The 23,596-nt window shown below is 41.3% G+C and overlaps 1 protein-coding gene across 2 annotated transcripts in view; it reads left to right on the top strand.

The window, feature by feature from the left end:
* LOC130194806 (solute carrier family 45 member 4) overlaps positions 1–23,451 on the top strand; it is a 43,320-nt gene extending 19,869 nt beyond the window's left edge. For both annotated transcript variants that reach the window (XM_056416000.1, XM_056415993.1), the window contains exons 4-16: positions 10,765–10,953; positions 13,607–13,786; positions 13,976–14,166; positions 14,532–14,718; positions 14,813–15,199; positions 15,742–16,007; positions 16,116–16,277; positions 17,266–17,365; positions 17,573–17,653; positions 17,743–17,873; positions 18,069–18,137; positions 18,257–18,411; positions 18,731–23,451. In XM_056416000.1, coding sequence (XP_056271975.1) covers positions 10,765–10,953; positions 13,607–13,786; positions 13,976–14,166; positions 14,532–14,718; positions 14,813–15,199; positions 15,742–16,007; positions 16,116–16,277; positions 17,266–17,365; positions 17,573–17,653; positions 17,743–17,873; positions 18,069–18,137; positions 18,257–18,411; positions 18,731–18,914 — 2,282 coding nt within the window. In that variant the 3' untranslated portion in view covers positions 18,915–23,451. The remainder of the gene's footprint in view (positions 1–10,764; positions 10,954–13,606; positions 13,787–13,975; positions 14,167–14,531; positions 14,719–14,812; positions 15,200–15,741; positions 16,008–16,115; positions 16,278–17,265; positions 17,366–17,572; positions 17,654–17,742; positions 17,874–18,068; positions 18,138–18,256; positions 18,412–18,730) is intronic.
* Positions 23,452–23,596: the final 145 nt, after the last annotated feature.

Raw genomic sequence — 23,596 nt, 5'->3', positions numbered from 1 at the left:
TGTTGTTGTTGTGGTTCGCTCGTACGATCTCCGCCGGCCACGCTGGATCGATGGAAAAAGTGGACAAAACCCCTTGTTTTGCGCAAAAGTTTATGTCCAAAAGTGTGCTGCGGTCGTATGCTGTTAGTGCCGATGTGTTTGTGGCAAAGAAAATATTTTAAAAAAACACAAAAACTAAAAGAGCGCACAATCTCCGCGGAGCTACCTCGACGGCGTCTGGACACAGCCGCGCCATCATAACATGGCGCGGCTCAGTCCTCCGTGTGTCTTTCTGCAAGAGGCAGAGAGACAAGCACTCCAGTCTCGTCAGTTTTTTACCACAGCCTTCCTATTTATAGCACTTTATATAATCACTGCAGTAACTTTGTTCATTTATTAATGTTACAGCTGTACACACGTGGAGACACTAAATGGTTTGAGAGTGGGTCACTACTGCTGCAGGGCGGGGTCATGGGTGTCATGCTGATACAATGCAAAAAGGACGAGACAATCAACAACACTAGTATGAAATGATTGATGCCAGTGGTGCCTAAACTGTGGTTCGTGGACCATGAGGAGGCGCATTTTTTCCAGAAATTCTCCCTTATTTCTTTCACTGTATTCTGTAATCCTAGGAATCAAAAGCTAGAGACTAATTGATTTGGATCTGGATCACGAGAGACTGTATTTAACATAAAAATGCTGTTTTGTTGTAAAGATATATATATATTTTTTTCAGTCTCTATTACTCACCAGAATGCAGGAAACAAAATGTCTGAAACCTCAAATGTTTGGCTGTTTGTATCACCATAATGTTGTGATGCTATTGCTTTGCTCAACAAACAGTTAAATCAATCTTTGACTCTTATTTGTCCCAAAATGTCAGCCGGCGGTGAAACAGAAACATAGGATAAAATACGAAGCACGCAAACACATCACATAAGTAGGTTTCTATTTTTAAACCATTTAAAAAGAGGTTAAATTAATAGTAAAATGATGGAATATCAGCACATATTTATACGTCAATTCATGACCAGAAAACAAAACATGCCCTTGATCAGGTCAATCCAGGTGATTTTAAGTGTGTTATGACCAGCAAACCTGCGAGAGAGTTACGCAACATTACATTATGACTGTGACATGCTCTTCATCTCTTTCTCAGTTACATTTGATTATGAAAATGACGGCCTAGTAATTTTTTATATTTTCAATGCATAAACATGAAACAATAATTATAATAGAATAGTAATTTGTGTAATTGTAAAGTGACATCAAAGTGGAAGTGATGACTGTAAATGAATTCCTTCCCTCCACTAACAGGTGGAGTGTCTGTGTTGGTGGAGCCAGCCGCATGTTTGTCTCTGGGTTATCATCGTCACAGATGTTTTGTTGAAGAAGATTCACGTGGCCTCAGAGGGCCCAATATGAGGAATAAATCCGACGTAAACACACCACCCACGCAGCATGAGCACTTCCCCTCAGCTCGCTCGAGACATCCCAGCCAGCAGCCTCCCAGCTCCACAGCGGGCCCAGCACGAGGCTAATGGGAGTGTCAGGATGGCACAGCGGCACGCTGTCACATTATGAAACCATTAATCAGAACTGCTTTCTCAGGCGGTGAAATGATAAATGGCCATCGAAGATGAAAGTGTTATGTTAATATCATTAAATTACCACGTGTTTACAACAATAGCTCGAAGATATTGTGCAAACAATACATCGTGAGCCACACTTATCTTAGTAGCCACAGCATTGGGTCCAAAGTGATTGGACTGCTTTATGAATTATTTCTGTCTCCATGCCAATTTGTTCTTAATTGACACAAGTTTATTTTTCATAAAGTGCATAACAATTTGGACTGGTAGTACAGCAGTGAGTCAGACGGGGACATCTATAAAAACGACACGCCCACGTAACACACACACTGGCCGTCATAGCAGCCAGATGACGATGCCAGAGATGCAGTAATGGCTGGCCTGAGGCTTATATTATGTGTGTGTATTTAAAAAAGAGTCGTAAAACATCTGCTATTTCTCATTTGACATTATATAGCTTAAAGGAAGGGAGGATGGAAGCTGACGAGATTAATCTTGTGCGGTGCAGCCATGTTTCTGACTAAAATTATGGACGTTGGAGTCATTTAAGATCTTTTTGCTCTGAGAAAGTAGTGGGCTGATTGTCAGATTGCTCCATGTTTCCTTGTTTAGAACAGGAATATACACGATATAAATTAAAAAGAACCTTTATATTTGTATGTTTTGAAACCATTACTGCTAGCAACATTGAGTCAAACATAGTGACCAATGCCAAGTAGGTCTTCATGCATAACACACACTTATAAGCCAAATGTAATCCTTTGTTGGCTAATTAAAAAGGCACTGTGCACTTATTTAAACACTTTAAAGTTACAGTCTTTACAAGCTGAGCTTTGTTCTCTTTGTGGTAATTTGCAGGTGTGTTTTTGGAGCTCACTGCGCTGCGTCGAATTTTTGCCAGAAATGTCGCCACAGTTTTATATTTCTGCCATTTTTAATTGACACCTGAAGGCACCGCGATAACGAGAGTTTTGACTGACCTCCTGTATTTGCGGTTACATAAGATGAGTGACAGATTGCTGCTGGTGGGCTTCATCGATCGCTGTTTTGGCAGTGAAAGGTCTGCGATGCTGTCTGGAGCTTCCTGTGTGATAGGTCACATAGGGTCTGATAGGGCCCGCCTCCCCGCTGTCAGTCACATATAGTTTGTTTATTAATGGTAGAGGCCTTACAAATAGAGCTGAATGAAAACATCCAGACATTTGTGGATCAGCATTCACCAGATTTCACACACAGTCTCAGTCTCTCCCTCTGTGTCTCTCTCGGGAGGAGGTAGCCAGTTTACTGCAGTGCTGTTACATAACTCTGCTGACTAGAAGCAGCTGTGTGTGTGTGTGTGTGTGTGCGTGCGCGCATACACATATGCTTGTTTCATGCAATTTTAATAACACCTTTTTCCATAGGGAGAACGTTGGTGTTTCTTTACCCCCCCCCCACACACACACACACACGCATGCATTTGGTGGATTAGAACCGCCCTCCTTTGTGTCGAATGAGCTGAATAGACTATTTTAATACCTGTTTCCACTCAATGTAAAGCAGGTGTGTGTGTGCACAATGAAAAGTCCTCTAAAGAACAACACACACATTTATAAAAATAATAATAACTTTATTTATTGAGCACCTTTCATGAGCTTTATAGTCAAATTAAAGAATTTGCTTTGTAAATATAAAACCATCAAGCATCAGAGAAGGAAAAAGCCATAACTGGGTTCAGTTCTTTTTTGGTGCAATCATCCCCAAATTATTGTAAAAAAAAAAATCAGTTTGAAGCTCCACTCATTCTCCTCCAGTATTTTAGGTCTTACCTTTTTTCTTTCTTTTTTACCAGCACTAGTGTTCTTTCGGCATCGATTGACTGACTGATCGATTGATTGATTGATTGTCAGTTTGTTGTGGTCCGCTCAGCCACAGGCACTTTGTGAATGACGACGTTACATTTGATTTATTCTCAGCAGCGTTCACTAGGTTTCACAAATATCTGCCGGGTGTGTAGAAAGCTGGTTAGTGCTTTTACAGCGCCTATAAAATGTTTGCACTCTCCATGAATTCAAACTAATGCGTTATTGTTTCGCCACTTTGCACACTGTGGATTAATGCAGCTGATAACACACATCATCAGAAATAAATGCACCAGATGATTTATTTCAGACACAAAAAAATGAACTCGACTACATTTGTCATTTGATTAATAAAATGAGAATTACTGTAGCTCCTCTTCAACAACGTTTAAGTTATTTTTTGGTTCGGATGTTGTTTTATTCAATAACAACACCATCACTCTCTATCAGATGTTTACTCATTATAATATGTTAACTTAATGCCGTTTATGAAGTGCCTGCAGAGCTGATGGCCCTGTAAACATAAGCTTGTCAGTGCTGCACTGAACTAAACCTGTTTGTCCAAGAGCATTCTGGGAAATGAAGTATATAGTCAATCATTTACTAAAATCACAAGTTGTGTTTCTCTTTAGTTTACACATGTTGCTGATGTAGCCGTCAGTATCAACGTGAATCAATTTCCAAGCACCTGACCAAAGTGTTGCTGATGCGACAGAGCGTTCCAGATCTCTGACTGTCCCTCTCTATGAAGATACTGAGGTGATGTCGTGAGTTGCAGAGCCACAAATGGGCCTGCAGCCTCGTGTTGCCATGAAACCTAAAACCAGACGCTGATCAATAATAGAATATTGATGTAAATATTTCAAATGTGCTTCTAAAGTCCTTCTGTGGTATTTATTCCCAATCTTTCCTCCTCTCTGAGTGATACACCTGACTCAGTTCACATGTTTTGTTTAGTCAAAAACACCTGCTTCCTCTTTTCCTTTCCTCGTGCTCTCCGTCCCTCACTCTCTCGCTCTAACCCTCCTTCCTTCCTGCCCACTTTCTCCCCTCGTGACCTCTGCCCTACTCTCACTTTCACACCATTTCTCCGGCTCTTTTCGGGAAATTTGTCATTTTTCTTGTGGTTTTCTCACGCCAGCGCAGGATATGGAGGGATTGTTTTGTGTTTCTGGGAGAGTGGGAACGGTGAGGGAGCGAGAACACAGAGAGAGAGGAGAGATGGAGAGAATGTGGTTGACGTTTGTCAGTTCTTTGGGGTTAAGTCAGATTGTTGAGCTTTTTTTATGTATGTATTTAGTGATGGGAGACTGGAGAGATAGAGATGGAGAGGTGTAGACGTAAGGATGGAGTGATGGTGGGTTTGTGTACCGGATAGGAAATACAATATTGTTATCATCATGAAGGGTGAAGCACAAAAGTGAATTTCTACTTACTGTGTAAGTCAAAACTCTTCAAAAACAAGTACAAAATATTATGTTTATTTTTTTTTAAAAGGTCACCTGACCCATCAAAACACATGGACATCTGATGTAGCCACTAATTTGCCCCCATTTCATTTCATTTAACATTTTAATTACAGATTAAAGTTGGCAATAATGTTAAAATATCTTGTCAAGTCAGCAGAATGGCCATCCACTTTAATATTTATTTTAATTTTTTAGGATGATTTGATAATTATTTGCACATTTCTTTTGGTTATTATGTGCTACATACAGAGGGAACATGCAAAGGGCAAAAACATAAATACAATAATTCTTTTTCAGGACTTTCTGAAAACAAGGAAAGGACTATAGAATAATTGCAAGAGGGGTCATAGTATCAACTGATGTCAGGCGTCTTTCAGGAGGCCGTGGGCATCATTTGTTTGACTTTTTAACATATTTTAGTCACACAATGCAAATGTGTGAAAATACTCAAACTATTTCTAGAAATAGTTGTTTTGAAAAAAATAGAAATTCGTAAATGGGCCCAATGTGGAGAAACACATGCAGTCTACGCAGAAGTTGGCATGAATGGATAGTCTGTACTCAACAGTCACACTGAGCTCCATATTTATCTGTGTGTGTGTGTGTGTGTGTGGAGGAAATGTCCATAGTAAAATGAGCACTTTGATGATAGATGGAGCAGATTGTACATTTTTCTTTCCCACGATCAATCAACAACAATCATTGCCGTCTGCCAGTTTAAATATGAACTTTTTCCGCCAGTCTCTCCATCTTTCCGGGTTCCTCCCTCTCTTTTCTCTGTTTCCTCCCTCCTTGTCTCACCTTATCCTCTGCCTATTTTAACATTGCTTTCATCTCATCCTTTCTCACACTCTCCTTGCTTATTTTTCCCACTTTCTAAACTACTCCCTGAGTCATGATTCTCTCTCTCTCTGTGTGTGTGTGTGTGTGTGTGTGTGTGTGTGTGTGTGTGTGTGTGTGTGTGTGTGTGTGTGTGTGTGTGTGTGTGTGTGTGTGTGTGTGTGTGTGTGTGTGTGTGAAGTACTAGGAGTGTGTGGGAACTCAGCTATTATGGTAGGTGTGTTTGTCTCTGTGTGTCTGTGTGTGGGAACAGAGACATGTCTTTATTTACTTGCTGTTTCTTTTCTGTCATTTGTGTGTGGGGGGGGGGGGGGCGTTTAATAGAAACAGTTTTCCTGTTTTGATGGTTGACAAACCTACAGACAGACTGATTGCTATCTGCTGCTTTGTCTCCTGTTTTATGGCTTTGCCACTGTTTGAGTTTAAACAGGTATTGTGTGTGTGTGTGTGTGTGTGTGTGTGTGTGTGCTTTATGTGAATGCTGTGTGTGGGCACACTACTGTCTTAATGCTCCGGGTATACAGGACTGTCTCAGAAAATTAGAATATTGTGATAAAGTTCTTTATTTTCTGTAATGCAATTTAAAAAACAAAAATGTCATGCATTCTGGATTCATTACAAATCAACTGAAATATTGCAAGCCTTTTATTTTTTTAAATATTGCTGATTATGGCTTACAGCTTAAGAAAACTCTAAAATCCTATCTCATAAAATTTTAATATTTCCTCAGACCAAGTTAAAAAAAAGATTTATAACAGCTGAGTGTTTGTCAAGGCTCAGGAAACCCTTGCAGGTGTTTCGAGTTAATTAGACAATTCAAGTGATTTGTTTAATACCCTACTAATATACTTTTTCATGATATTCTAATATTTAGAGATAGGATATTTGAGTTTTCTTAAGCTGTAAGCCATAATCAGCAATATTAAAAGAATAAAAGGCTTGCAATATTTCAGTTGATTTGTAATGAATCCAGAATGCATGACATTTGTGTTTTTTTAATTGCATTACAGAAAATAAAGAACTTCATCACAATATTCTAATTTTCTGAGACAGTCCTGTATAGCTTTATCTGTGTGTGTGTGTGTGTGTGTGTGTGTGTGCGAAAGATCGCAAGGGTAAATGCAAGTAAATACAGGGGAACAAAGTTTTCCTTGGTTTGAACAAACCCCGCAGCAGGAAGCCCTGTGTGAATGACACGGCCACGTTAGGAGCCAGGAAGTGAAGGTGATGGAGTCTCCGTGGTGACGGGGGTTCCAAAGACCTGGTCACCACGGAGACAGGGGTCAAGCCTTGTTTATGCTCATGAGAAACACAAAGGTTGACCGTTCTACTGGGCCTGTAGAGTGAGGGCAAAGCGACAATGTGTGACACGATGCCAGTAGATTCACATTGTTGCTCTCTCATCACGTAATAATCTTCATAAACAGACGTGATGGCAATACACTTCATAAACCTGTGTTACCTGTGGACATACATTTGAGTTGTGATACTTGTCAGAAGGTGTGAAGTGCTGCTGCTTGTCAATGTTTCCTTCAGGCCAGACACACTCTGCCTGTGTGACACGTGTGTTTTCACAGTCAAACAGCATGAAACATACACCTTGAATCAGGAGCTCATTGTCACCGTGGGCCACATCAGCATCATGGCCGGCCTCAGAGGGCTGAAACTGAAACACTGAATGAACTCCTCCCCAGCATATTGTGTAATAGCTCTCTTTGCATTTGATTATTGTTTATTTGAGGGTAGAAATATTGTACATAAAATAATGTCTCTAAATATTATAACATAAATTCATTTAATATGAAACCTTCAAAATAAAAGCACAGGATATTTTTCTCAAAATTCTTTAAGAATAATTGATCATATGTCTTTCAATCCGCCAGGAGCCACATAAAATGATGTGGTGGGCCGGATTTGGCCCGCGGGCCTTGTGTTTGACACCTTTGCCTTTTTAAATAATACCAAGATACTGTAAATCTGGTATTTAGAGAATATTTTTGTTTAGGTTCGGGCTCTGTGTCACACACAGACTGCGAGTGGTCGACAGCCCATACTTCTTGTCTTAGAGAAACAGAGGATTCAGCAACAGTGATGACAACCTGAAAATGACCTTGACTGCAGCAGGGAGGGTTTTCACATGACGGCAGCATTTTGCAAACAAACAAACTTCTTCCCAAAATTCAAAATGCTGACAACAGCTCCACCGGCATCACCACCACAGACACCCTGTCTGGAGCCAGGCAACATTTCCCTGAATTTACCAACCAAATGAGCGTTTTGTACCTCGGTCAGCAGGTAAACCATCCAGAGGCCCACCTCAGAAACACAACACGATGTAAAGGTCTGTTAAAGGACCTGAGCAGGAGGTCGGGACTTCACTAAAGCTCTACCTCGTTAGATAAAGTGGCACTCCGTCATTACAGAGGTCTGTTTCAGAAATATGAAAATGCGTTTGAAATGCATCGGAGCCTCAATCACACGAGCCGCTGTGGATCCGAAGCTCTCTGACGTTCACCTTGGAATAAAATAACGATAGATTGATCTACAGCACTCTATACTGTAGATTTAATAAATGAATCACTTAATGTGATACTCTGTAAAAAGACAAAAGGAAGTGCACCATTTAAAGTAGTGAAAACAACACAGACACACACACACAGACACACACACGCGTACCCTTTTAAAAATAAGCATCCAGAACTAGAACTTTTCCCACTGTTTACTTATGTTAATTTGTAAATGCCAAGACCTTTGTTTGAGGCATTCTTCAACCTCTTAAATGTATTCAAAGATGTATTTACCAAACCTCTAATTAGAGCTGTCAATCATTATTTGAGCCAACGTGGGCTGCAGTGCTTTCAAACTGCAGGCGGACATGTTATCAAGAGAGTGACGAACATGAGAAGATATTTCCAGAGTTGGCCTCTTGTCTCCTCGTGAAGGAGATAGTGTGGCGGCCAAATGGCATTTAATGTATTTGTCTTCTTTTTATTGAGCCGCTTTAAGCTCCAGTGACACGGTGATGAAGTCCTGATTACATTATATGCGATTCAGATGACTTCACTCCGCTCGTCTGTCTCTTGCTCATCCTCATCTTCATCTTCTTCCTCAAAGCAGCGCAATTAAAACGTGAGAAAACGTGATAATGCCTGTCCCTGTAATGACTCAGGGATACCTGGTTTCATTATGCAAGCATTGTTTTTTCATTAATATGTAATATGTAGCAATAAACTTTAGCAATACCAACAGTATTATTTCCAGTGTGAATAATGTTTTAATGGACAAGAACAGACTATAACAGATCTTGGTTCATTAATATCCTCGGACAATGAGTGCTCAGTTTCAGAATGTGAGTTATAATTGTCTTTGTGATGATTCACAAATAAAGGTAGTTAAAGTTATGACTAGGATTTTGTTTTTGCCTGTGGACAAAACTGATGAGCACCACCACGTTGTTGTATCGTATCAGGGAATCAGACCTGACGGCAGACATTAGGAATATACAATAGAATATACAATACTCGGCTCTGATTGGCTGACGGTGCTTACCTGTGTCATTCAAACCAGGCAAACCTGCTCATGTTGTGACGTTCTGTGAGTAAATATCTTTTAAAGTAAATGGTGTCAGAAATGTGTCCTATTTAACTATTTAATAAGCTAATTCTTCGTCCTGCTTTTCAGCCTCCATCTTTCCTCCCAGTTTCTTTAATAGAATTTACTGGAAAAAATAGTGTTTCTAAACAGATGCATAATGTTTTTAAAACATTAATATTTACATAAATATTTTTCATTTACGGCAGTTATGATCACGTGTGTGTTTGTGTGTGTGTACATGTGTGTGTGTGCGTGTGTGTGTGTTTAAACAGTGTGGCCCTGGCCCCTGACAGACATCTTTATGAGGTTGTATGAGAACCGGTTTTGTCGATGACAGGTGTGTGTGTGCCAGGTCGTGTCTGACCATATTAAAAACGCTATGTTTACGGAACAGTATTTCCTGTATATTGTTGCATCCAGTCTGTTGACAGCTAAATGTACAAAGTTATTTCAACCATCCTAATTTGAGATCCTCTCATGCAACACACACACACACACACACACACACACACAACACACACATGCGTGCATGTGTGCATGTTTTCTTTCCCCTTTGTTTTTTAACAATTACTTTCACTGACATATTAAGACATTAATATGTTTAAATCAAGTCTATTTAAGGACCAGTATTCAGTGTCACAAAAGCTCAATAAATTCCACTCTACTGCTCATTTCCTGGAGTAACCATCACACAGGAGTGGATGTTGTGGTTCTTTGTTTGATCATCAGCGTGAACGCGCTTACAGGCGCTCCTGTTGCGTATGTTGCCGCGGCGTTCCTCCTTTTCACAGACTGCCCAGCCTCACGTTTAGACTTAAGTATTTGAGGTAACAACGCAAAAGTCAATTTATGTTGATAAAGCCAGACAGTGATTGTTATGAAGTTAATAACTAAGTAGTAGTCTTTATAAATGTAATCCTTAACATTGCATCAATTACTGATGTTTTATCATGTTTCTTTCAAAAATACTATTTTTCTTATAATTCACTTCGCTCTAATGTTTGCTTTGAATCACTGGAAGCCATTGATTTTAGCTTTAGCTATATCTGGTGCAGTGAATGTGTTGTGCCTGGTTCCTCTTAAAAAATCAATCAATTATAATTTTTTTTAAATCCCTTGTTTGCCATTGTGCATGAATCAAATGCATAGCCTTGTTTTGGTAATATACAAATATTCTGTTAATTTCAAAACAATCAAAATATAAACGACACCTCTCCCTCCTACAAGACACTGCTGTTGCACCCCCTAGTGGAGGCCAGAAGAACTCCGTGGTCAAATCTGTTTGTTGGTTCGCTTTGATTATATTCTTTTATTTAATTTCAGACTTATGAGTCCATATAGCAATAAACCAAAATACAACAACAAAATATAATATACAAACCGATATGCCGTAGTGCCTCTCACGACCCATCCCTGTCTCTAACTCCTATCCGTCCGTCTGTGCAGGTCTTCCAGAGCAGTACTACAGTCTCACGTGGTTCCTCAGTCCGGTCCTCGGCCTCTTCTTCACTCCTCTGATCGGCTCGGCCAGCGACCGCTGCACTCTGCGATGGGGCCGGAGGAGGCCGTTCATCCTGGCTCTCTGCGTGGGGACACTGATAGGAGTGGCTCTGTTTCTGAATGGATCGCTGATTGGTGAGTGTTTATTATTCAATATGTATATTCTGTGTGTGAATGGGAACTGAGAGAGAGCATATCCGTCATCAGCCCATTGATCAGCTGCAAACATGTTATAAGTCAATTAAACTAATGTTTTACAAAGTGTTTTCAATGCGTCCCTATCTCACAAAAGTCAGAACAAACTGGTAAGCAACCAGCAACAAGCAACAAGCAACAACAGATGGCTTGAATCACACTAAAGAGAAACAACAAGTGTATTTATTAATCACAGAAACATGAAATGCAGAGGTTGGCTTTATGCCATCTGCTGAATGTGTTATCGAAACCACTTTCACAACCTCAGTGGGAAATGAACTCCAAACTTTGGCAATCCAGACGCTGTTGTTTTTACCCATCATGCACTAGTGCCACAGAGGAACTAAAAGAACAGGACAGCTTCTTTTAGCGTCACTCGGTTTAAGGCTTCCCCGCTGGGTCGTGTCCTCGTTCAGAGACGGGTCTGACCCTCAGTGTGACCCGCCTATCAACTCTATTCTATCTAATTGTCAAGGACACATACAACCGATCCAATCAATCCGATTGACCAGTTATCAATCATGCCTCACAGATATTGATCTCTGGGTCAACTGCATCACTATAATACCGGTTGTAATGGCATCCACCACATATGTCTATACACACACACACACACACACACACACACACACACACACACACACACACACACATACGCAAAGACTAAAGCAGTGTCAGATTTGTGTCATCAACGTATCGTTGAATTTATTGATGATGACAAACAGTTGTTTAAGCTGATTGGTGTTGCAGTCCCTAGCTTTTCTTTATGTTTTTATCATCACAAAATTATGGTTTGGGTTTTAAAACATTTTGGGAAAGAGATGAATAATAACCACTGACCACGCACTCTTCACATCACATTGCACAGTATTTTCTCGTCAACAGTCTTTACGGTATTGACCTGTGAGCTTTGGTCCAGTTATGTATCTCATGGCAATGAAGACAGATTGCAGTTAAGTCCCGCCCACAATGAATGTGAAGACATTGCTCTCCTTTGTATTGCGTGAAGGTGCCTCCTTGTCAATTGTCTGCTATCCATCAACAGTGCTGGGATGCAGTAGACACAGGGTAAAGAACACAGGACAAAGTTTAGACAAGAACCAAAAAACTAAGCATGAAGGCAATAAGAAGTGAGGCATCAGCAGAATGGGGAAGCTTCGGGATCCTGACACTATGTGTGCGTTATTGTTTCTGCAAGAGCGGAAAGACACCGTCAAGACGAATGTTGCTCATGTCTTCTAATTCTGTGCAGGTGTAATTATAGTATTCATCCCTAAGTATTACCACAACAGTCGGTTATTGGTATTGGTCTTGAAATCCCATATCGGTGCATCAACCCGCATAATAGAATATAGTCAAATGGGTGAAAATGTGCAACAAGAGCCGACTTTAAGTGAAATCTTCTGTCATAGGAGTTATAAATAACAACAACAACGAGAACTGTGAGAACTGTTTTCTGTCAGCAGATTCTATTCTGTTCTACCTCCATTCTTCTGCACAGAGGTTGGCACTTGCTTTAGGGCACCCGTGTGTGTGTGTGTGTGTGTGTGTGTGTGTGTGAGAGTGTGTGAGAGCATCTTGCTAGCGGGGTTGACATGGGAAAAGACCAGAAATCTGTCTGGGAAAAATTAGAGATTAAGAGAGAGAAGGTGTATCTTTCCATGGCTATGTATATATATATATGTGTGTTAACATCACATTGTGACATAGGACAACTGTGTGTGTGTGTGTTGACATGGGAACACAGGAGCAGGCAGTTCACAGGGAAATGCTTCCTGTTTGCTTCCCTCTTTCCACCAATCACAATTCACTTCCTGTCTGTCTGCCCGGCTCTAGTGAGTAGTGCCGCTCCATTGTCCCACACATACACACCTACACACCTACACACACACTGCTGTTACTTCTATGAACGTTTGTTTCCCCGAAGTTAATGGTTTTTATTGCAAAGTCATGCTGCGTCACACACACACACACACACACACACACACTCTACTCTCTGTTTCACACACACATGTATTATCTACATGAGCCTCAAGCGTTCCCATGCCACTCTGTTGTGTTCATGAATCCATACTATTGCCTTCATACACAATCACACGTTGAGCAGCTGGAGGACAGGACTGGGTCTCACCTCCAATGAGAAACACAAGGTCACACACATCATGCAAAGCACTATGGGAAATGTGCAGTGACCCAGTTGTGTAAGTCGTTGAGGTGGTGTACAGCTGTTGTAACTCGCTAATCAGTGTAATGTTCAGATGTGTTTTATATTTCATACGTTAATATGAATGATGTAGACTTATTGTGCATGTGCTGAAATCCTGATTTCTATCAAATGTATGTCGATAGTTATTAGACCTTTTTTTTTTATAATCATTGCGTCATACCCCTTTAAAGGATGGATTTGCCTATTTAAATACGCATCATATTTACTAAGTTCCTTCTTAATGGTGACGGGGATCCTAAAATCTGGACACATAAATCAAAGTATCTACACGGTCAGTGGTCATGTTTAAACATGATAGATTCTAAAAATACAAAACACGTATTTTACAATGAAAACTGTTTGTCTATTCATGTCTTTCTCCATTAGGTCTGTCGATGGGTGACGAGCAGGGGAGACAGCCAATAGGAATTGTTCTTACTGTGTTGGGGGTCGTAGTGTTGGACTTTAGTGCAGACGCAACGGAGGGACCAATCAGAGCGTACCTGCTAGACGTGGCGAACCCGGAGGAACAAAACATGGCGCTCAACATCCACGCTGCCTCAGCAGGTACGACTTACACACACTGTCACATGATTTTAATATGGCAATTTTAGGTGTAATGCACTTAAATATATATGTTGTAATATGTGTGGTCCTGCTAACAGCGACGTAACTGATTGACTGACACTGAGAGAAAAATACATCCGGCTGCTAATTTTCTCATTTGTACGTCTACACTTTGGTCCACGTGTGCAGGGCTCGGTGGTGCGGTCGGCTACGCCCTCGGAGGTTTAGACTGGACGCACACCTTCCTGGGAGCAGCCTTCAAGTCCCAGGAGCAGATCCTGTTCTTCTTCGCTGCCATCCTCTTCTCCGTCTCCGTGGTGTTGCATCTCTTCAGCATTGAGGAGCAGCCCTATTTGCCCCAACAAGACAGACTGGATCAGGTAGATAGATCGATAGATATGTACTTTATTAATCCCCAAGGGGAAATTTGTCGTAACAGTAGCAGCACCAATAAACTAAACACACAAGAATAAAATATAAAAACCAGGGATGAAAGATAAAGATGTATACAAGAAGTATACAAAGTAAAATATAAAATAAAATATATATGTATCTATACAACATATATGCATACACAATACAATACTAATGACAAATTAAATTAAATATAAAAATATTAAGGTACAGCAGTTTGTGTGTGTGTTTGTTTAGTTTTTTCGTTTGTTTGTTTGCAATCTAAAATGCAATTGTATTTAACAAATTTAAAAAAAAACACCCTAAGACTTTGTTTTTCTGTCCTCACCAGGAGAGTCCGGATCGCACCAAACTGCAAGCATCCACCAACGGCAGGCCCGGACATCTCAGCCCCAAGCTTGAATTGATTGGAGAGGATGAAAGGATAGACAGCTACGACCTCTATGACCCCTATGGAGACAACCTGTCTGAGCATGGGGATATGGACATGGACTTCCGAGAGATGGAGCTTGTGAGAAGTGAGTCCATACATCCTTGTTATATATCCTGTAAATGCCGGTGGATGTAGTGAGACATGCAAGTGTGTCTGAACGTATCTCTCTTTGTCTGCAGGTAAAAGTGACAGTGTTCTCGCCATGGCAGACGCCACTCTCGACCACCTGGACCACGATGCGTTGTACCTGTGCCACTTAGAGCCGTCCATCTTTGCCGACCGCCTCTCACCCTATCACGACTCGTCTCCTGCGCACGCTAACTGCTTCGACCCGAACCGCAGCACTCCGCCGATCCGGTTCGACGACGTCCGACGCAGCAGCAGTGCAGGAAGCCAGGACCGGCTCCGGTCCGACAATCACCAAACACAAAGCACCAGTCCCAGAATATCCCGCCAGCTCAATGAGCAGCGGATACTGAACGGGCGGCTGTTAGCCGGTGCGACGGACACCGACAGCGACCAGCTGAGCTCCAAGGGACAGGCACATCGTGCTGGGATGGTCAAAGGTTGGTACTTTACATCACATCACATGTCATTTAGAAGACGCTTTTATCCAAAGCGACTCACAATAAGAGCATTCAACCAACAGTACAAACTCAGAACAAGAATCCAGAAAGTAACATTTCTTTCACGTTATGTTTCATTTCCAAAATTATAGATTCAATGGGATGATAACAAATAGTATTCATTCAAAACGTTTGAGTTATTAATGGGTTATCTAATCTTTTTATTGCTATTTTAAGTGATATGATCATTATTAATTAATATTTTTTACTTTTTACTGATGTTTTTGTCTTGAATCATGCTGATTTCAAGAACGTATTTGAATAGCAGCATCACTGAGGAGTCATTAAGGAGAGGAAGAGCTAGATATGAAGAGTTAGATCAATGGGAGTGTAATTTTGAGCAATCCCGTGGCAAGTGGACCAAATGTACAAAGAAAATGGGAAAATGTGCTCCCCTATTCTTATTGTCTTTAATGCTTTTGAACCTTTGAAGAATATAAATAATAAACCATCGCTTAATGTTGATCTGTCTCTTACTCCAGCTGCCAGTACTGGAGCCCCCTTGCGGCAGTCACGTCACCGCCACATCTTCTACCGCCAGCCATCCTGCACCTTCTCCTACTACGGTCGAGTGGGGAGCCAGCGCTACCGCCAGGCCAACGCCGCTTCTCTCATCAAGCCGTCTCGCAGCATGAACGACCTGTGTGAGGTGGAGGCCAGACACAGAAGAAGGCAACGACAGAGAAACCGACCCCGCAGCGGAAACACGACCTCCTCCAGCGGGGATACGGCGAGCGAAGAGGGAGAGGTGAGAAGGAACTCGCCTACCGTACAACCGCGACTGCTCTCGAACTGCCTCATGTGTTAAGTGTGTCTTTTTGGGTGGGTGTTGTCTGACCTGGCCTGCTGTGTCTAGGTGGAGACCACGGTGCGGCTGCTGTGGCTCTCCATGCTGAAGATGCCTCCAGAGCTGCTGCACCTGTGCGCCTGTCACCTGCTCACCTGGTTCTCCATCATTGCTGAGGCCGTCTTCTTCACTGACTTCATGGGTCAAGTCATCTACCATGGAGATCCTACCGTACGTGACACAGCAGCTAGACACACACACACACACATATGTATATACATACATACATATACACACATATAGACATACACACACGTATGTATATACATACATACATACACACACATATAGACATACACACACGTATGTATATATATATACATACATACATATCCACACATATATGCATACACACACGTATGTATATACATACATATACACACATATAGACATACACACACGTATGTATATACACATACATACATACATATACACACATATAGACATACACACACGTATGTATATACATACATATACACACATATAGACATACACACACGTATGTATATACATATACATACATACATATACACACATATAGACATACACACACGCATGTATATACACATACATACATACATATACACACATATAGACATACACACACGCATGTATATACACATACATACATACATATACACACATATAGACATACACACGTATGCATATACATACATACATACATATACACACATATATACATACACACACGTATGTATATACATATACATACATACATATACACACATATATACATACACACACGTATGTATATACACATACATGCATACTACATACACACTTACATACATACATACACACACACATACAGTACATACATACATATGCACACATATATATATATATATATATACATATGCACACATATATACACACTTACATACATACATATATACATACATATACACTCACATATATACATACATACACATATATATACATACATACATTCACACACACACGTGTATACATATATACATACATACACACATACATATATACATAGATACATATCATTTTCTTTTTGTCTCTTACTCTGATATTGTCACATGTCAAGCTATCGACAAAAGGTTGGAGATGAACTCACAGTTGCTCCACCATGTTGGTGCTCAACACTAAGCCTGTTTCTCTCTCTCAGGCTCCTCTTAACTCTACTTTGCTGGAGGATTATCACAAAGGAGTTCAGATGGGATGTTGGGGGCTGGTTATATATGCCATGACTGCTGCTATATGCTCAGGTAACACAAGCTCACAGGAATGCACATAGTCTCATGCACACACACACACACACACACCTCCATAGTGGGTTGCCATAGGAACAGTGTGTAGGATTTAGTGGCATCTAGTAGTGAGGTTGCAGTTGTCGTCCCTCCGCTCACTCCTTCCTCCTCTTTTATTTTATATTAAACTATGGACTAACCAATTGCCTCATCTAACTTCTCCAGCTATCCTTCAGAAGTACCTTGATAACTTTGACCTGAGCATCAAGGTCATCTACATCTTGGGAACGCTTTCCTTCTCCATAGGTATGAGTCACAGTACAGCAACAGAATCAAACTAAATAAACCAGTGAGCAGGTGATAATTCTTTTTTCCTTCTTTTTTCCCCTCCTTAGGAACAGCCGTTATGGCAGTCTTCCCTAACGTGTATGTTTCCATGGTGATGATCAGCACCATGGGCATAATCTCCATGAGTATCTCCTATTGTCCGTATGCTCTGCTGGGACAGTATCACGAAATGAAAACGGTACAGACGTATTCAACTTTAATATTGTTTGTTTGTTTTCATATTAACCTGCCCAGGGACTGCAGACACAAATATAAAAGTTAAAGGATAAGGTGACATTCTGTATCTTTCTATCAGTCTGTATTTCTGTATGGGAAAAGCTATTGTTCTAATATGTAGCGTTTCATTAACTGTAAGTGTGTCGGCCTTTTGCAGTACATCAGGCACAGCCCCGGTAACTCCCGTAGAGGCTTCGGCATCGACTGTGCTATCTTATCCTGCCAGGTGAGTGACGTCGTCATGATGAAATCGCCGTGGCGTAGTCTTATACGTATGTGTAGTATATGTATGTACACAGTACAGCAAGAAACTGTGTTGTTATGTAATCATTTGCTTGTTTGCAGGTGTACATCAGTCAGATCTTGGTGGCCTCGGCTCTGGGTGCTGTCGTGGAGGCTGTCGACAGCGTGCGCGTCATTCCCATGGTGGCCTCCGTGGGCTCCCTCCTCGGATTCTTCACCGCCTTCTTCCTGGTCATTTACCCGTCTCCAAAATACGGGTGAGTTCCTGTCTTCTGCTGTCTTTTAAGGAATCGGTCGACATGTTTTGAAATACACTTTTTTCTCTTGCCGAAAAAGTCCTCACTCTCATGTCATTATGATGAATGTGAAGCAGCAGCTGGTTAGCGTAGCTTAGCACAAGACTGGAAACAGTTTGCCCGGCTGTCAGAGGGTGATGCAATCAGCACCTTGTTGTGACTGGTTCTGCTCAGTTAAGCTCGAGAGAAAGCAAATCAGTAAATTACCCAGACTGTCAAACTGTTCCTTTAAGCTCAAAAACACAGTCCTAACAGTTGTGATTTTAATTCTGATTGACAGGGATGGGGAATCAGCCAAAGCTTCCAAACGGTCCTTGACAAAGCTGGAAAATCACAGCAGCAACAAAGAGGCTGTTACAGTTGTGGTGACAGAGAAACCCAGCTTCCTGAAACTCAACAAGAAGGGCAAGGCCACCAGCACCACCATCGCTTCCTGTCACACAGAGAACGAGTCGGCTCTGTGATTGGCCGGCTTACGCCGACAGACACGTTTCTGCAGAGACGACAACATTCACTGAAAAGATTGCCGATGAAGACTTGAGGATATTACTGTTCACGTCATGCTGGAGCTCACGGACACAAGGGAGAGAGGCGAGGGCCGTTGGTGTGGGTTTGGGCCACTCTTGGTGTCTCTACTTGCTTTTTGTTGATTTGGTGAAGAAACCAACTACATTTTACGTAGGACCAGTGTCACGCCAGGCCAGCAAAGCATTCTGGTCCCAGTGCTGTTTCGGCCATTACCGAAATTCTTACACTTAGCTCTCATCAACATTTGATCCGTCAGGGTTGTCCAGATGTTGTTTTAAGGAGAAGTTGTCTCTGTCTCTCAGGGCCTCTAGGAGGTGTTACTGAGCAGCTGCCTGAACAAGAACATTCAGGCGACCTGCACACGCACGTACACACACACACACACACACACATCTTCATCTGGTCAACACAGTCGAATGAACACATGAATAATGAACGTTGTGGATGAATATTAGTCCTTGAAGCTGCAATCATGCAATCATGCAAAAATGCTGAAAATTGTTCTTCCTCGCCGAGGAATCGGCTCGATCCAATCTGCGATGATGATGCCGACGAGATCGACAAGAGTGTGTGTGAGTGTGTGTCGGCTGAAGTTTTCACCAAAATAAACCCAACAACACGCTTGGCTTTGCAGGACCTTTTTCAGTGTTCTGCGACTGTAGCTTTAATACTCGAGGGCGTTTGCAAGTGGCATTTCTGAAACTAGGAGTCCAGAGCCTGCTTCTTGGTTCGAGAAAAATAACTCTTTAATCCCCAGATTGATTGCGAGTGTGTGTGTGTGTGTGTGTGTGTGTGTGTTTTCCTCCTCCACATGGCAAGTGTACTAACGTCTTTCACTCCGGGGCAAAGTCGACAACAGGCCCTGCTCTGACGGGGCCTGTATATCGAGGGTCAAGAATACAGATGTTTATTCAGTGAAATTCCAGGAAAAAAAAGAGTGCAGATGCAATATGTGCAATATACAGGGCATTACAATCCCAAATATTACTGTCATGATTTATTGAGGGCCCAGAATGACGCTTCTGTTTGTTTTGAATAATCTAGGCTGACATACCTGCTGCATGATAGAGGAGCAGAGAAGAGAATAACCAAACACCAGAGAAGAAGAGGAGAGAGATGTGGAGCTACTCTCTCTCTCTCTCTCTCCCTCTCTCTACTTTCTTGCTTAATTTTTTTATTTTTTATTCTGTGAGCACAATGTTTTTCACTAACTGCACATTAGCTGAGCCATTGTTTGAAATCGTGTTAAATAGCATCCAGTAAAAAAAAGACTATTTTGAAGTCCTCTCGGACACATTGGAGCTCCTCAGTTCTCGTGGATCCAGGGACTCTACCAGTAATCACCAGAGTCCGGATTTGGACACAAGAATATTAGAATGTGATATATTAAAATGAAAAAATATGTAATGGAAGAGAAGCTCAATAAATCCATCTAGTTCAGGCTTGTTCTGTGAGCCTCGGTAAAGGATTTCCGCTTCTGGTCTAGGGGTCTTGGTTCCACTGTACAGGGCCAAATATAAGTATAATATAGTATTTTAGATTACATAGGTGTGTTGTACGCTGATTGGATATTTAGAAAAGGATAGAGGGATGACAGTGAATGTGAAATTATTCAGCAAACAGACATGAAAGTGCTATTGATCTTCTCCCAAGGCCAAATTGTGTCTTTTAAATGTTTGAACTTTAGCAACATTTTAATATTTAAAAGTTTGGAAAGACATGTCTTAACTTGATCCACAATCAGACAATTGAGGCAGATGATTTTGAATTGTGTAAAATCACATTTCTGCTGGTGAAAACTAAAACTTTCCATAAACTGGAATCAATCCTCCTGAAAAACTACAGAATAATATGAATAATTGACCAAATCACAAAAAAGTGAGTGACTAATGGTCTTTTTTTTACAAAAAATACTTAATTAAATGTTGTATCAATCAAAACTAAACATGTATTAATTCTGAATGATGTTGATTGTAGACCAATAAGGACGTTTACAAAAAAGTAAAACAGTAAGTAGTTCTAGAAAGACAGACGAAAGATGTAATACTTTATTGTGTCTTTTGTTTTCTGACAAGTCAGCTGTTTTGTTGCAATAGTGGCCTCTGCTAGTCGGCCGAGAAGAGGACCGTGAGGGTGGAGCCCTGCACCTGTCGGGGGGGGGGGGGAAGCTGTGGAATTGAGTCCTTTTAGCTGAAACGTGCCCATTTAAAGGAATGTTAATGTAAATTGCCGTGACTTCATTTCCTGATGGAAGGACATTTTATTTTGATGTGTATTAGAATATTTAACAGAGAAGCTTATTTATATTTTTGGTTTTAGAAGATAATTCACTCACCGATGGTGTGGTTATTATATTTTCTTTCACTTGGATGGGTGCTGATTCAGTTTAATCCTGTTTCTAACAGAATAGATTCCTTCCATATGTTCAGGTACATTCATTCAGTCCCAGAGCAGAGTGGAGAGAGTGGAGAGAGTGGAGAGAGTGGAGAGAGTGGAGAGAGTGGAGAGAGTGGAGAGAGTGGAGAGAGTGGAAGAGAGTGGAAGAGAGTGGGAGAGAGTGGGAGAGAGTGGGAGAGAGTGGAAGAGAGTGGAAGAGAGTGGGAGATTCCTGGGTTGACCCTGCTCTGGTTGCGGTGCTGGGACAAACACAAAATGCAGGGATGAGATCATGTCAAAAGACGAGGGGATACAGATGCCAGAGTTTTAAAATTGCTTTTGTAACCACTAGGGCAATAAAATAATCTGGATTAAATGACACACAATGTCAGTTTAATGAAGATTTTAAAACAAAGCTTTGGGTTTGTGCATGTGACAACAGCAATATGCATGTGTGGAACACCAAAGTACGACTCTGTACAAATCACTCGAGCTCTTTATTGTGCTAACAGGTCAGGGATGTGTTTTATGATGCATGGCTGTGTGTGTGTGTGTCTTTTTGTTTGAACTTCAATGTGTAAAGAAAAACCAACATGTACTATTTAAGATGAAACATTATGCTTGCTCAACAAGCATGTGACCTTTTAAAGTTGTGGCACATTCATGAGTAAAGTTGAAGGCATCTCGTTTGTTCGGGCTGAGGAGGAGACGCCTCCCCGAGCCGCGCTCCTCCATGAAAGTGTGGGTGAAAAACTCTAGGCCTCAAATACTTGAAGTGTTTCTTTTTCAATACAGTGGGAAGTCTTTTTTTCTCTCTTTTTTTTTCTGAAGTTCCCGAGCTTTTAGTTACCGCAGACCCTAGAATGTTCAGCCAGCAGCACGGCCTGCTGGGAGATTGAGTTCTTACCTGTGATTCCAGCTTGTGACTTAAATGTTTAAAACAAGGTCAATGAATGTGAGGGGATTTCAGCAGAAATCGTTTTTGTTTTGATGTTCGACAAGCCTGACATTGCACAGAACTTGCACATGATAAGTTAAGATAAAAACTAAAAACAGTAGAAGTGTCTTCTATACTTGCTGTTACGGGTGATGTTACTGAAGCGGACTGGATTGTGAGTGTGGGTGTGTGCATGTGAGAGCGTGAGTGTGTGTGCGCGTCTGTGTGAGAGTGTGTGTCTGTGTGAGAGCATGTTGTGAGAGCTTCTGTGTGTATGTGTGAGAGCTTGTGTGTGTGTGTGTCTGTATGTGTGAGTGAGTGTGTGTGTAAGAGCGTGTATGCGTGTATGCGTGTGTGTGTGTGTGTGTGCGCACATGTTTGCAGTCGTCTCACATATGAAGCGTGAGGCAGGAGTGTGTTAAAAGTGTTATCTCAGTGTTAGTTGTGGGTTCATGTTCTCTGTTCGATCACCTGGTTTACACTCAACTCTTGAATCAATGGCTGCAATACCTGAGGTTATTCACGAGTCTTTATGTTCTCTGTTCTGGTGTTTTAACTCAACTAGATTTTTTAAAAATGTATTTGTATCTGAAGGCAACAGCCACACATGAGAGTTTGGCCTTTGCACTTTTTCCGTGGCGCCCATGTTGGCTCCACGGCCCTGAGCGGTGAATGAATGTGGCGACGTGGTGAAGCTGTTTCATGTCGGCAGCGGTCAGCGACAGCAGCAGCGTGGCGGCCATGCAGTTAGTCCAACCTGGCCAGACTCGGTGTGTGTGTGTGTGTGTGTGTGTGGCGCTCTGCCTCTGGTAAACTGTTGTTGACCGAGGAGAGAGATGCCTATATACGTTGATCCTCATGGAGATTAAATCAAGAAGAATACTTAAAGAATGGGAAAGCGAGTATGCGCAGTGTACTATATATAATATGCCTTGTTATTTGAAAAAAATAAGATGTAAATATACATATTTCTCTATTAGTTTCTTCTTTTTTTTGCTGCTATAAAAAAGATGATTATTTTTGTTAGTAGTTTTGTTTTCTATATAAAGACTGTATATATCTCTATGTTCTGTAAATAAGCTTGAGCCTTCACATGTAGGACTCTGGATGAACACTGTATGGAACACACCTTTAAAATCTGTTCAGAATTAAACCAAAAAGGACTCCTGTCATTATTTAAGATGTATATACCGTAGTCAGGCGGTTAAACAACAATTATACTGTAATTGCATCACACACTGCCTGACTTCTTAAATGTTGCAATTAATATACGGTTACACCCGGAGACTTCTAATTGAGATGAAA

Source organism: Pseudoliparis swirei, chromosome 1, assembly GCF_029220125.1.
Source record: "Pseudoliparis swirei isolate HS2019 ecotype Mariana Trench chromosome 1, NWPU_hadal_v1, whole genome shotgun sequence".
Classification (NCBI taxonomy): Eukaryota; Metazoa; Chordata; class Actinopteri; order Perciformes; family Liparidae; genus Pseudoliparis; species Pseudoliparis swirei.
The sequence above is the reverse complement of the archived record's forward strand: the minus strand, read 5'-3'. Positions and strand labels throughout refer to the sequence as shown.